The sequence below is a fragment of the Carassius gibelio genome, chromosome A3 (assembly GCF_023724105.1).
Source record: "Carassius gibelio isolate Cgi1373 ecotype wild population from Czech Republic chromosome A3, carGib1.2-hapl.c, whole genome shotgun sequence".
Lineage (NCBI taxonomy): Eukaryota > Metazoa > Chordata > Actinopteri > Cypriniformes > Cyprinidae > Carassius > Carassius gibelio.
Window position 1 is genome coordinate 21,089,576 of NC_068373.1, and position 15,562 is coordinate 21,105,137.

The 15,562-nt window shown below is 38.3% G+C and overlaps 1 protein-coding gene across 2 annotated transcripts in view; it reads right to left on the reverse strand.

Moving 5' to 3' along the window:
* The window catches only part of LOC127951881 (lethal(2) giant larvae protein homolog 1-like), a 29,657-nt gene that overhangs the window by 6,195 nt on the left and 7,900 nt on the right, over positions 1-15,562 (reverse strand). Inside the window, exons 3-16 of one of the 2 annotated variants that reach the window (XM_052549969.1) lie at positions 10,518-10,599; positions 10,238-10,368; positions 9,986-10,129; positions 6,985-7,147; positions 6,530-6,665; positions 5,323-5,377; positions 5,086-5,240; positions 4,551-4,768; positions 3,928-3,995; positions 3,615-3,768; positions 2,738-2,842; positions 2,178-2,470; positions 1,119-1,272; positions 847-988 (exon numbers count right to left, since the gene is read on the reverse strand). In XM_052549969.1, the coding sequence (XP_052405929.1) occupies positions 847-988; positions 1,119-1,272; positions 2,178-2,470; positions 2,738-2,842; positions 3,615-3,768; positions 3,928-3,995; positions 4,551-4,768; positions 5,086-5,240; positions 5,323-5,377; positions 6,530-6,665; positions 6,985-7,147; positions 9,986-10,129; positions 10,238-10,368; positions 10,518-10,599 (2,000 nt within the window). The remainder of the gene's footprint in view (positions 1-846; positions 989-1,118; positions 1,273-2,177; positions 2,471-2,737; positions 2,843-3,614; positions 3,769-3,927; positions 3,996-4,550; positions 4,769-5,085; positions 5,241-5,322; positions 5,378-6,529; positions 6,666-6,984; positions 7,148-9,985; positions 10,130-10,237; positions 10,369-10,517; positions 10,600-15,562) is intronic. The other variant, XM_052549980.1, reaches the window with a different exon arrangement.

Below are 15,562 nucleotides of genomic sequence, written 5' to 3' on the forward strand. Positions count from 1 at the left end.
CTGATTCAGCTTATCACCTTGTCTGTGCCATTCTGCATGACCTGATTTGGTGGCCTAAGTATTTTGTGTGAGCACATTTTTGTTTTGTTTTCCCTATTCAGTGAGCACAGCCATTTCAGACAATAGTGACCTAACCGGAGCTATTACTATGATCCAATAACAAAGCACTCACACCCAGAACCACACAGTACAAATGCAAAATTATTACCCCTATTACTGTGAATCATTTAAATATATTGCACTAATAAAACAATACTACTTTGTTCAGAACTCCCTCATGGAAAATTCAGCTCTCCCCAATCACGATCTTATCACTATTGTTCAAGAGTCGGAGTCACGAGGTCATATATTTGAAGATAAGGGAAACGGGGCGTCCTCACGCTTGTGACCCCGACATCGTAATATAGAGCGACAGCATAAATCACTTCAACATGCAAACGTGGGCGAGTGTAGCAGCCTTCAGCCAGGTTAAACAATATACACATCAGCCCACACATTTCACACAGCACAGACAAAACTTCGATTTAGATTTAGATTAGATCGACAGAAATATTGCTTTTGCTGATCTGATATCAGACTGATAATTAAAAATAAAAATATTAAAACTAGGGCTATAAATAATAATTCACAAATAATCTCTATTGAAAAAAAGTTCAGTATATCTGAAAACATTTTCAACATCCCAGTTGGTTTTAATTTAACAGATGGATCTGATATAGCATTGAATCGTAATTTCACATCAGTTGTACAAAAACTGCCAAAAAACACAAACAAAACAAAACACAATTAAGTATTCAAACTTGCATACTGAGCCATATTTGAAACCTTTTCCCCCACAAGTCTCACCATCTCTGAGGAAAGTGTCAGCAAAGCAGAGGCAGCGCACCACTCCAGACAGAGAGTCGTCTGCAGAGCGGGGCTCAATCCGTCTCTGCACAGGCGTCACCTCAGCGTCATGCTCCGCCAGCTGAGCGTTAGCCTCCTTCACCTGACGAAATGAGATGAGCATCTTACAGGAAACTGATAATCAACAGACTCACAAACCACGGTATCATAGCCTGGACCGACAAAAACCTGGGAGATTGTAATGCATGTACGTGAGATTTCCAGACACTCACTTTATTAGTGGGACTATAAACCACAGCACGCTTCTTTCCTGAGACTCTGCTCTTCCGGATTCTTCTGAAGGACTGGCGCAGGGATTTCTTCAGAGACTTCACTCGAGACAGCGGACCCTCCATAGCCAGAGAGTCATTGGGGTGTAGAGTGCACCTAATGGAAAAAAAAACCTTTATAACCTTTATAAAAAACCTTTTTATTTAAACCTTTTTTTAAAAAGTCAGATTTTTATTAGTTATTTTATATAGTTATTACTATAAAAAAATACTTTATCTCACTTAATTATCACTTATTAAATATTGAATTCACTTTATATTACAGTTTACATAATAATAATGAATCAATTTAGATTAATTTAATAATAAATGATTATAATTTTAATAAAATGTATTATAATTAACATCATTATATTATATTAGTATTGTTGTCGCTAATAACATTAAGGATTTTTATTAGGTTGGTTATCATAAACACATTCAAGAGGCAGATGCAGAGTGTGCAAGAATATTTTGTAATAACAATTAACTGGATTCACATGCAATACATTTCCATTTTCTTGTTTAATGTTTGTGTCCTGAAATATTTGTAACATATAGTTGGAAACGCAGCTTCAGATGAGACGCGTATTGAGATAATCGTGTGCTTATTACCTTCGTCATTATTAATTGTTCATTTAAAAATGGTTAGAGAGTCGAACTGGCAATCGAAGGGTTGTGAGTTTGAGTCTCGGGCCGGCAGGAATTGTGGGTGGGGGGAATGCATGTACAGTTCTCTCTCCACCCTCAATACCACCATTTAGGTGCCCTTGAGCAAGGCATCGAACCCCCAACTGCTCCCCGGGCGCCGCAGCATAAATGGCTGCCCACTGCTCCGTGTGTGTGTGCACTGCTCTGTGTATGTGCACTTTGGATGGGTTAAATGCATAGCACAAATTCTGAGTATGGGACGAGCCGATTCAGATAACTAAAATATCTTCAAAGCAAATGAGATCGATCTCTTTCAATTTGATGCTCCTGAACCAGCAGAACACAGCAGCTTCGGATGGCCCCGTGAGTTACCTCGCCAGCACTGGACTTCGCCGATGGTAGTCAAAGAGGCCAAAGCCATGACTGGTGCCAAAGGCAATGAGGTTCCACTCTGCGTGCAGGGTTACTGCAGTAACGGCCGCGGGGGGCATGCACTGCACCAGGACAACCGGCTGGAATCCAGGAGCAAACACTACTGAGCCGCTCTTAGGAGGCAGCCGGTCATGACCCTTCCACGTGAAACCCTCTCGGTCCTGGAGCAGGTCCACCGTGGCCACATCAATCATGTGATCGGACTTCTCATCGCTAAGAACCAGAACTATAACCTGTGAACAGAGTATAGGAAATAACCTTACTAACATTTATTTTTGTGAAGACAATAGCCATTTGAAAACATAGTGAGCTGCCCATCTAGACAACATTATTAGGCCATATTTGAATGGCACTGGCTTTCCCAAAGGTAATGGGATAAATCAATGTTTCACAGTAAAAATGTTCAGAGGCTTCATTGTTGTTAGAATGCTGCACACAGCAAAGCTGCTTAACTAACTACCGAACTCAAAATTTATTTGCATTAATCATTAAAAACCTACTTGTCCGGCAGTTCCAGCCACCACAAGTTTTCCGCTGTATTTACAGATGCTGATCTTCTGGATTCCTAGTCTGGGATCATCACTATATGGATCAAAACAGCCCACCTGGAAATAAATGAAAAGCAAACACTGATTGTTATTCTTCTTCAGTGATTCTTAAGGCTGCACAATTAGAGTTGCAATATCACTTTTATGAGGAAAAAAAAAATAGTACGGAAACAAACCCAAGCAAATAAAGTCCATTCTAATTGTAACAAAGACAAAATATCTTCCACATGCAAACAGAAAATCAAATCCCATCTATACAGCTTCAAAGAAAAACCATCAGCTATATAGGTCCACACACATTATGAACAATATAATGCAATCTCATTCCCCTCTAGAAACATTGACCCTCAACAACATCTGATCCCGGCCAAACAGCTGCGGACAAAGACTAGATCAAAGAAAAGAGGAATGTGCATGTTATGTGGAGAAAAAAAATTATAATTGTAAAACAAGAGCATGCAGCAGTGCCATCCAGAGCAGCAATGTGCTTCATCTTCAGCAGACGTAATCAAAGCATTTTAGTCAACAGACAGACAGTCTGCTTTTAATTAAGGTGCACAGGAATCGACTCCAGTGTGAATCCCATATGCTAAAGTGGGCCACATGCCAGACTGCAGTTGGTGTTTCATGGAGAAGCTGATGAAGAGGAAAAGGTGGATTAGAAAAACAAAAAAAGAAAGGGGAGAGGTGAAGAAACTTGCTAAAGCTGCCCTTGTTGTGAAAGAAAACAACACTGTAAAATAAAATAACACTGTGTTCTGATGATGTGATTTAAGCTTTGTTTTTAAAAGTGAAAATAAAATCATCAGATCTCCCATAAATCCCGGACCTTTCTAAAAGGAGGCCATTCCTCCTCCCCGGCCTGCGTCAGGCTGTCGTTGTGGTCGCAGTCCGTCTGAAAGATGTTGGCTGTGCTCAGCTTGTACAGCGGTCTGAGCGACACTCCTGACGCATCCCAGAAACGCACTGTACCATCCTCATGACTGAAAAAAACAAAACAAATATAGGCACGCATCATCATGACAACTGTGGGACGCTTTATCAAAACAATTGAAGAAAATTGTAAGCAGCTGTTAGAATAACTTAACTGTGATATCCAATTAGTAAACAAATAAATAAATAAAATAAAATAAAAATCTCACCCAGTCAACAGAAGCTCTTTCTGCTTTGGATCAGGTGCTAAGTTTTTCCCTCCACATATTGGCCAATTCTGTCAAAACACACAAGAATTTTTTTAAAAGCGTACTCGGCACGGCCACTTCAACGAAAAAAAAAAAAAAAAAAAACATCTGGCAAAATGTACATCTCTAATGAAATAACATTAAATAAGAACTTTGATGCTGGTTTGTGTTTTATTGGTGGTTGTTAAATAAAATACATTTCATAAAAAGCCTAAGCTATAAAATCTAAAAATACCGTATGAGCGTTCCATATTAAATCAATTCATTTATATATCAGTAACAACAAAAATGAAGGTTGGTGCTTGTTTTATGGATGTTAATGTTATACACATAACAGATGTTATACTAAATGCAAATGTTTAGTTTTCTGCAGAAGTGAAAGAAAGAAACGATACACATGTAAAAGCATGAAAGCCAATTATATGTCAGTTACGAAAATGTAAACACACAATTTTACACATTCTCCAGAATTTGCGAGTTGATTTTGAAATATTTAATTCTGCCCAATTTCCTGTTAAACCAACAGAGCACATGTGTAAAAAAGGTGCTAGTTTTGGGTTTGTGTATGGAGTCTTTTCCGCCACCTCATAGTTCTGCAGAGGACACTGCTGCTGGCCCGCACAGATCACTCTCTCCCACAGTTTGGGAGGCACATTTGAGATGTGACATGAACAGGTGATGGCAGAGGAGTGCAGAGGAGCCAGATAGGGAGCAGGGACAGTGGGCCAGCCAGCCATCTGAAGATCAATCACTACCAACTCCTCTTCCAAAAGAACCACAAGCGCTGATGGGTCATCAAATTCTGGGAGGCACAAAAATAACTGGAGTCCATGCACAGGAAATAAAAATAAACATTTAGCACACGCATGCACTTTTACAGGAACAGCTCCACAGAATCAACCAGGGTCCAAGTGCCCCGATCAAGGGTAAACAGTGGTAGTTAGTGATTGCCCCGTGTAAGAGTTTTAACCTATAGGTCTGGACATTATGATGTATATCCTATGGTAGTATTATGACAGATACTATTACAGTGAAATAAAATAACTTAAGTTTTAGTTCAAACCACCCACCCGTCTCAAATCTTTAAACACTTTAAACACCCATGGGTGGCCTGCTCACCCTTGTCTTTGTCGGTGCAGTGAATGGTGAAGAAGTCTATGACACGCGAGGTGAAGTCCAGGGTGACGTGGCTGCTGTCCTGGAGGATGGTCAAGCAGTGTCTGTCTCCATAGCTGGCTCTGGGCATACCGCCACTAAACAACACTAGAGGAGCTCTACAGACACAGAGGAGACCCTCCTGAGAGAACGAAAACATGCCATCATGGGATTTCATTTCTCAAACATCACCGCACGCACCGTGACTCTGTTGTCCTCCACAGGATCTTGTTCACGGCTTTGCAGGGAAAGGGGCCTGAGATGAATAACGCAAATGAAGAAAACAGAACGACAAACTGAGTTGAAGAGAAACCACCAAAACTACGGAAATCTTGGCAGAGGACATGTTAAAAATTGGAAAATATCCGCAGATCCTCCAAGCGGTTTGTGTCAACAAACCATCAGCTAATAGTGAAGGGTGCATTTGAGGTTTACGGTCCCTTTAATAAGTCTGGAGAAGGATTTTAATGGCCTATTACAGAAGTCGAACGGACTCAAAGCTTTGGTATAGAACAACATTTCCTGACATTGTGCAAGTTAAGCAAACATTACAGCATGACCAGCCGACTATGAGCTAATGGCTACTGGAATTACTATACCTCCGTAAAAAAAAACAGCCCTAACCATGAAGTGCATTTACAAGAATGTTAAACGTTTGATTTCAGTCGGAATACAACAATAGCTAGTCTTTTGTAAATATAAATGCATTCGTCTTATTTACATTGTACAGCTGGACCATGCGATTGTAACTTGGCTGTCAAACATGTTTTTACATTAATCAGAAAACAATAAGCCTCAAAAAATTGAGTTAGTAAGACTTTTCTTACTTTATCACTTACACCGACAAACGCTTTATCTAAAAATAAAAACAGTAATACTGTGAAATATTATTACAATGTGAAAGAGCCATATTCTTTTTGAGTATATTTAAAAAATAAATTATTCCTGTAATGCAAAACTTTTTTTCTACGGTGTCAAAAGATCCTTCAGGAATCATCCTAATATCCTCATTTCCTGCACGAGAAACATTTCTTATTATCAGTGCTGAAAACAATTGTGCTGCTTAATATTTTTGGGGAAGCTAATAATTATTTTTTTTCAGGATCCTCTGGGCTATACAATGTTCAAAAGAAATGCATTAATCTGAAATGAACGTCTTTACTATCACGGTTTGCTCCATGTAATGCATCCTTGCTGAATAAAAGAATCCTTGCTGAATAAAAACAAATCTGAGCCCAAACTTTTGTATGATTTTGGATGATATGACATGGACAGACAAAGGGAAAATGTAACTTAACCATTATGATTGCACATGTAAACAAGCTTACTGTGTAAACAAACAATCTGTGTGTGTGAGAGCCAAAGAGAAAAAGCGAAGGGTGTGTAATTGGCATATGTTTCGGCTCACCATATGGTATTGTGGATGAGACGGGGTCAAGGGTGCAGGGATTGCTGCTGCTGACAGTCCACACCATGTATCCGCCATCACTATGGGAACTAACAAAGCTGTTCCCGGACCGTTCCCAGACCAAACTCTCCAGCTGCTGCAAGAGTGACAGTCCCACACAAAACACAGCATCAAAGAAGGACCAAAGACGATGAAAGGAAGTCAAAAGGTTTGAGTTAAACCATCTGGACATCTTCACATCAAGCACCGATGATTTAAAGATGGAGTTTTTATGAATCACGGACGGATCTCTTGATCTGATCACTTTGTGCACAGTGCAATAATTTGAGATTTACAGACCTTAAAACACTGATGTCTGTGTTTCTCTTTCAATTGAATGCCTTTCAACCACACAAGCCCAAAAGAGTGTTGAAAACCATTCAAGAAACATCAAACCAACTCACACACAAACCCACCTGCTTTCCCAGGAAGAGGTTGACTACATGCCGACTGTTGAGGTCCCAGAGTACAACCAGACCTCTGCTGTAACCAATGAGGATTTTATCAGGGTCTTGCGGATGTTCCTGCAGGGACTCCACAGGCCCCAATGATTTTCCACACTTGTACTCCTCTGGAACACTGAAAAGGGGAATAACCAGACACGTGAATGACGAATAGCAATCTTTTATTCAAGGTATTCTGAAGATTCAGAAAACCTACAGACAGATGACAAAACCAAGCACTATGTATGCTGCACCAAGGAACATTTGGAAGATTTATTGTCTTTGTAGTGCCGCTCAAGTGCACTTCTATTTGGTGAAAAACCCAAATCGGAGTACACACTACTTAACTCCCTAAACACAGAGCGCTACTGAAGTACACATCAGAGGTTACAGAAAACCTCTACTTCAGTCAGCACTTTTTTTTTTCTCAAAAGAATCAAACGTAGATTTTGTGTGGAAAAGCATTTCGCATGGAAAAATGTGCAGGTCTCAGGGTTCAATGAGTCATGAACTAACCAAGCTCTAAACATTGAGAACAACGTATCGAACATTTGGTAACAATTACTCTTGATTCATGTTTGTAAAGTCTAACGTGGTGAATGGAAAGAAAACACAAAAGTTCAATAAACAACTCAAACATTTAAAATCAATGGCTCCAATGCAAAAGTAACACAGCAGACGCTGACATGTTTAAATTCAGTTTGAAAGCCGGATAAATGATGACCAATCAAAAGCAACAATCCGGGATTCCTCTGTGGCGGTGGCATGGATTCAAGAGCTGGAATGTGCATGGTACACCCACAGAGTCGGGATGAGACGCGGCCATGAAGGGAAAGAGGAAAAGAGGAAGGCACTTGGAAAAGAAGGACTGGAGTAGATGTTTGGTGGCTTGGCTTCGGGTGAGAACAGCCACAAGAAACTACATTTCACACAAACAACAGAAGGGGTTTTCAAGAAAATTGAAGAAACAGAAAAACAGATTTGCACTTCCTGAAAGATATACTGCAGTTTATAAATCAGTATATGATGATGATGATGATGATGATGATGATGATGATGAATTAGTATGGCAACATTGAAATTGCAAGAATCCTCCCAAATATAGAGTCAGAACTTTGAGCATTGTCAAAGTTAAAAGGAAGATCACACAATTTTAGATTTCTTAAATTAAAATGGTATAAAAACTGAAAATGCGCAGAACAAGGCTATAGGGCAATAACTCCAATTACAAAGACAAATCGGAGCATATGTTTTGATAAAATTAATAAATAAAACAACCATCACCATACAATCATTTAATTACATCATATATTTTACATTTTTAAATGTTAAATTAGATTTAAAAAATACAATTAAATATTTTAAATGTTAAATGATTTCAAAGATGAAGAAGATGATGATGATGATGATGATGATAATAATAATAATAATAATAAGTACTATTATTATTATTATTATTATATTATTATTACTATAAAATAAATAATAAAAATTTAATATACTCAGGTTTTTCATGAATGTAGGAACCCTTAATTTACAAGAATGATATTGTAAAATAGTTTTCCGAACTAGTCTTCAGTGAGGTTAGCAGAGGATGGCCACACCACAGTGGATGCATGTTAGGTTTCGTGCTTACAAGCACACCATTTATAATTATAATATGAAGTACTCTGAAGACATTAAAACTCCTTTACAATGTCAATCTAGATGCCCCCATGTCTTAAAGAAAAACAAATCACCACAAAACACAATAATGTTTTTTTTCTACTGAGCCACAGAGTTTATTATAGCATTCCAGATCCTGCTGATTCCCAGAGATGAGTGTGCAAAGCTCACATCCCCCGTTTTATACGACTCCTCGGCTGGGGCCCAAGAGATTTGGCACTTCGTACAAAAGCATTTTGTTCAGTAGTTTCCTGGCTGACACATACTTATTACCAGTGGCTCAGAAAGGATGCCCATTACCCCAAATTGTGCTCAGTTAATGAGCAGTTCGAGGTCTCTCAGAAGCAGATAAAGTCCACATTTAACCGCCCAGGCTATATCTGCAAAAGAGCACACTGCGAAAGCTGTAATTTATCCCAGAGTTAAATAACGTCTTTAAAGAGCAAGATGAATAGTTAGTGTGATTTCCAGCAGAAATTACAGAAATTAAGAAAAACAGGTTTCTTTTAAACAAAACGTGTATTAAATATTTATAAATATTCATGCAATGATAAATGGACAGCAGTGGCTTAAAGATCTCCTAAGATCACCGGGATCCAGGCCTTTTTGAAGCTCAAATGTCTAGCTGTGGCGGTGTGAAGTCAGTGCCTTGGCAGTGGGACAGTTAAAGCTCAAGCTGCATATATCCTACTGACAGAGGAACAGACCGCCATAGCTGGGGGCAAAAAGAGCTAAAGAGCTTGCAGCCAATCAGGATGGTCGATTCATTCCTAGTTCAAAGTGTATGAGAGAAGTGTGACAAAGGCACCTCAGACAGGGCCAAAGGACGGAAAGAAAATAAACAAGAGGTCTTGCTGCAGCTTCATTTAACCTCATGCAATGATGGGGTGAAAGTCCCTAAATGTTTATTTTATGAGGTAAGTGCTTGGAATCTGTCTGCCCGGCCATCTTTATTTTATAAAAAAGAAAAAAAAATCCTCACTTTCCCCTAAGACATTGAGATAATACTTTTCAGAGTTGTTGTAGAAGACAGGTTTAGCATTATACTAGACAATACTTTTACTTTGCAATATTTCTAAATAAATTCTGTTCTTGTGAACTTTCTATTGGAAGAATCGCGAAAAAGTGTATCACAGTTTCCACGAGAATATCAAGCAGCACAACTGTTTCCAGATAATGATGAGAAATGTTTCTTGAACAGCAAATCATCATTTTAGAATGATTTCTGAAGGATCATGTGACACTGAAGACGGAGTAATGATGCTGAAAAATCTGCTTTGCCATCACAAGAATAAAGGGCACCTCTCACCTCTGCATGATCTCATCCTGGAACAAAGACTTGTTCAGTAAGGTGAGGGTGGGCAGTTCCAGAAAGTGCACCCCGCCACCTTCAGTGCCCAGAGCAAGAAGATCACAACTCAGCTTCAACAGCATGACGGTCACATGTGTCGCACTACACAACAGAAGGAAGCAACATAAAGGTCATGGTTTGACAAGACAATAAAGGGCATCACTAAGCAAACTTGGGGAAATGCAACCAGAATAAGGAACAAAACCTTACCCGGTGCTCTCGATTCCTGGCCTGCCAGGCAGGTTGAAGCTATGAACCTCTGCTAAATGCGAGCGGTTTTCTCTCTGCACAATCTCCCAAAGGTGAATGGTGTTATCATCCAACAAAGAAAGTATCCTCCCCTATAAACAGAAAAACTCATATGGTTTAAAGACACAACTGTTCAAATGGTACCTTTCAAAATAAAAGACCTCTACGACTTCAATAACACACACACACACACACACACACCAACACCTAATAAGCTACAATGATTGAAACATGGTCTTACCTGTCCATAGAGGAAATGTATCTGAGTGACGGCAGCAATGTCTTTATGAAGTCCAGTCATCTCCACCCCAGGAGCACCATATCTTAATGCCAAGTCAAGGAATATTTTAAAGGGTTCCCATCTGATTTGGAAACATACTACCTCAATGGAAAAATCTTCGGACTAGGCTTTCATAATTGATTATTGAGTGGATTTTTTTTTAATGATCAAGTATTCATTCTTATGCTCTTCCAATAAAGTCTTTATAAATACTTTCTACACACGGTGGATAAATGCAGTTTAAAACCTAAAATGTTATAACAAAGTAAATGACTTTACTACATCACATTGCTTTTACAGTAAAGTAAATTTACTTGAACAAATGTATACTTTCTTAAAGTCTCTTTTTCTGTTTTAAGGGACATGCGTGTCCTCTCTTAATAGTTTATGGCAACCCAGGTGTTGAATCACTTTATTGCTGTTATGACAAGGTTTTTGCTAAATGGTAATTTGTGTAACATGAGACGAATCATAAAATGTCATTTATTAGATTATTTTCATTACTGATTTTACAGATTAGTTGCAGTTCTACTTAAGACACGCATTGCAACACCTTAGCTCCAAAAGATCACAATATCTTGCAGGCCCATACTTTCATTCTTGGGCAATCAAGTTGAGGGAAATCAAGCCAATCGAAGCTAAATGTGATTGTGAACACTGAGAAATGACTTAAACTCATGAAATGGAGGATTCTCTGAGGGAATTAATTACAGTCATATAATGCTCATTAAACAGCCCACTGAACTAAATACTAAGAACGGAGCCAAAATAAAATCAAAACGTCTGGCCCACACTCAATCGGATTATAAATGTCTCCAGAATGAGGAGAAAACTCCCACTTCTCTTTTTCAGTTTGACATCAACAGCAGTTGGCAAAGTCTATTGTGCTTTTCTTGAAGAGACTGTTGCTCGGATGATTTCTGGACGGCTATTATAGTCTGCTTTTCATTATGAAACTACACAGCCTTCCACTCATAACAAAAGAGTGGATATCTAGGTCAAATCTGATTCACATAATACAATCCAAACTCTGCAGGAAGAAAGAGACATCCTCAGAATACCTTCAGCAGGCCTTGGTGAAAACATTTAAGTAAAAGTAAAGTAAAATCTTAAAAAATAAATAAGTTTAAAAAAAATAAAATAAAATAAAAATAGCACGGGTTTGGCTGGAATGGCATACCATTTAAGCACGCAAAGCATGCTTTTACCAAGATGACCACCACACTGGTGAAAATGAGCAGTTTACAAACCAACACTGTGTTAAATACCATATTCCACAATTCAATGCCCTGACCTTGAGGAATAACCTGCAAGCCAAAATGTTTTTTTCTCTTCATATATTTCTATTTCAATGTAATATTTAATAATAAACCAACACTTTAATGCACACATTTCTGTTATTTTGACACAAGTCATTGTTTTTACTGATCCAAATGGACTGGACATCATGATTCTGAACACAGGCCACTTCTCTCTACATACTTCATCGTGAGGCAGGGTAGATACGTCTGACTCAGACTAATGAGAAGAGATGCAGTCATGGTGCGAGAGGAGCACAGGACACACCGTCAGCTCTGCTGGGTCCAGAACAAAAGCTCAGCCTGTGTGGCACTGCCTCACGTCACCGTGCCACCTCACACACAGCGCTCAGAGCCAATTCAGCAGCTGCCTAATCAAACCCATGAGGTCTTCCACACCCAGGCTCTTGAAACGGCACCCCAGACGAACTGCTCCGTTCTGAAGTCACCTTGGTTGCCATGGCAGCATCTCTATTATTATGTCACACACTAACAGGCAAACTGTTATTTGCAGAAGGGACTCATATGCCACAAATAAAAAAAAAAACACTAAACAATGAAATTTTTAAAAGCTGGGAAACACCAATTATATTTATTTAAGAACCCGACAACATGAAAGGTCATGTTAGTGAATTATTTTGTACATGTAAATGCATTCAAGGAATACAGCTTTCTTTTCACAGGACTTTCATTCTTATTATCATGAAGGTAAAAAAAAACAATTCTCAGTCATTTCAACGCATTCGGCAGATGCTTTTATCAGGTCTTGTATTCCCTGGGAATCAAACTCATGACTATGTTATACCACTTAAGCTAAAGAAGAACTAAAAAAAACCTCAACAACCTCTTAACTATGGAGCGATACACAATATGAATGAATCTGCAGTGGAGATATCCACAGAATGACAGTGAAGTAAGATGTGTCCCTTCGATCCGCTCCACTCCGTTCTCAAGGATTACATCATGCTCCTGCACAATGGGCAGAGAAAATGGTCAAGATAGAGAAAGAAGTGGTGGAGATGATCAAAAGGGAGAAAAGGGAAAGTGAGGTTACAAAAAAAAAAATAACATTATAGTACCAATAGTATCACCAAAGAAGGGGCCAACCATAGAGCACAGAAAGGTGTGTGAAGCATGCTGGGAGTGCAGGGTCTCTGTGTTGAGTGTGGGAAGCAAAAACATCTGTAAAATTCTCTCGCACTCATCTCTGATTACTCCACAGGTCATTAACATGAACAGAGAGGCCCTGTCATTTCATCCCATCAAAAACTCCCCTTACAGTCAATATACTGTACCATGATTAAACTCTACTTTTTGAGCCAACTCTCCAACTAGCATTGCTAATGGTGTGGAGAAATTTCAAACCACGGGATGGCTGCACCAGAGACCTGCACGGGACTGATTTTTCATATTTGTGTCTGTGATTGGCTACATTGCTCAATGCTGCAATGCTGTTATTAGATATTTTATGTTTGCATAATTCTATTTTGCAGGAGTCCCACGAATCATTTTATTCTCCTGCACATGAGCGTCTACCCATCCAGACCCACAATCGCCCATCAGGTCTTGTCCCACACCACGCTCTGATGTGTCTGGTCTCGTGGGTACGCAGGCTGCACTTTGAGCAGGGCACAGAATGTTTTTTGTTTGTTGACATGGAGAAAAAAAAAAGTGATTTCCTGTTTGTGGGTGAATTTTTTTTTAAAGATACATTGCAACTCATTTCACACAGGAAATACTGTCCTCGTCTTGCATGCTTGTGTGCTTCACAATCTAATTTAAGAGACCTTCACATCCACACTCATAGGGTCTTTCAGAAATGCTCCGAATTCTGCATTCAGAATTCATTTCCTTCAGCTCCAGGTCTCACATGAATACTAGGGTTTCCACTGGAAGTAACAAGCAGACACTCAAAACAGAACCTGATATTGTCAAGACACAAAGAACAAGCTAGTGAAGGCATCCAAATCACCTCAAAAACATTTTAAAAACACATTTAAGTAAACCATGAAAGTCTAAAATACCATTAGATGGCTATAAGATTCAGCAATGCAAATTTATTTGACCCAGGTTAGCAATATTATTGCCAAAGATGACAGAATTTACAGTAATGCAAACAGAAAGAGATCCTAGTCAACACAAACCGAAAAATGTTCACTTTTAAATTGCTAATCTGGATGTCCGATATACCGGAGCAGATGTTCAGTTAAGAGATAAACTTTCATGGTCTAGAAAAAGAAAACAAATAGGAGATTTTTTTTTTCAAAACATCTTATCTACAACATAATGTCAAGGAGTTTAGAATAACAAGGGTAACATTTATTTGACAAATGTATTTATGCATAACCCTTGTGAGACTAGCTTCCTAGAACAAAACAAAAAAAAATTAAACTAAACTTTATTCACACACTTAACTTAAAGTAAATAAAAAGTATTATGGTTTAAACATATGAAATACAAATTAGCTGCCTCTTTTGACCCCATCTATGGAAAACCAAAATATACTTTTAATGTCATTTTGGCTAAGGCTTGTATGGCTGAAGACGTTGCCAAACATTAACTTTAAATGTAGTTTAAAATAACAATTCAACTTATAAATACTTTACATGTGCTTTAGTATGTTTGTCAACATATTAACTTATTTTAAAGCACAACAAAAGATTAAACTAACTATTTAAAAGGTACTTTCAATGAAAACTCATTGCAAAGTGCTAGGGAAGTAACGATGAACCACGAGCCAGTTGAAAATAGATTAAAATGTGACAATTCAAGACGGTTGAGATGTTAATCTAATCGCGATACAAGTTGGAGGTGTGTGTGTATATACGAATTAAACTCTTAAAATTTAGTTTTATTAATAATAAATTTACATTCAGAATTTTTCTTAAATCTCATTTTGTCAGGAGAAATTTGTATTGTGAAATGTTTTGCAATGTGAGTTGAGGAAAGTGTTACATTCCAACAAAGGACAGTTTTTAACAATGTACTTAAGTGTGAAAAAAAAAAAAGAAAACATGGTCATGAAAAGTATACTCCAAGTACACTTAAGTGGCCTTTAATTTAATTAATATTATCTTATCTCCATGTAGTACAATTTTAATACTTTATTTTTACACTACAAGAGCACATTCAATCCAATTAAGCACACTTTTTCACAAGGGAAACTACACCTCTGAAATAAATAACTTCATTCATCATGATCCAAATAACATAAATATTTAACCACACTATAGCTACTCTCCATCCTCTCCATTAGCACAAAAGAGTATTAACATGTCAAATTCATGTAACAATCAGAACTCCCTTCCAGGGCCCCAGAGTGCTCTCACAACATAAACCAAACACACTCTTGGAGGGGCTACACTGGCTATCTCCTCTCGACATACTCCCAACAATGCTTGGCAATTACTCACTCAAGCGCTAAAAACAAGTTGGCAAAGGATAATGCAATTTCACGGTCTGAATAGTGACAAACAGCAGACATTGTGTCTAAATTCTAATGCCGTAAACATACGTTGTCCTATATTGAATAGACAAACCCAAGTAATTATGGGGGTTTTCTCTAAAGAAAACAAAAAATCTATTACAACTGATGCCTGTTGAATGAGTCATTGAATGATGGACCAAAGCCATACGGTTTACACTAAAATGTAGCATCCACCATTTTTGAGATCCAAAACGACAAATGTTTTCATATGAACCCTGCTT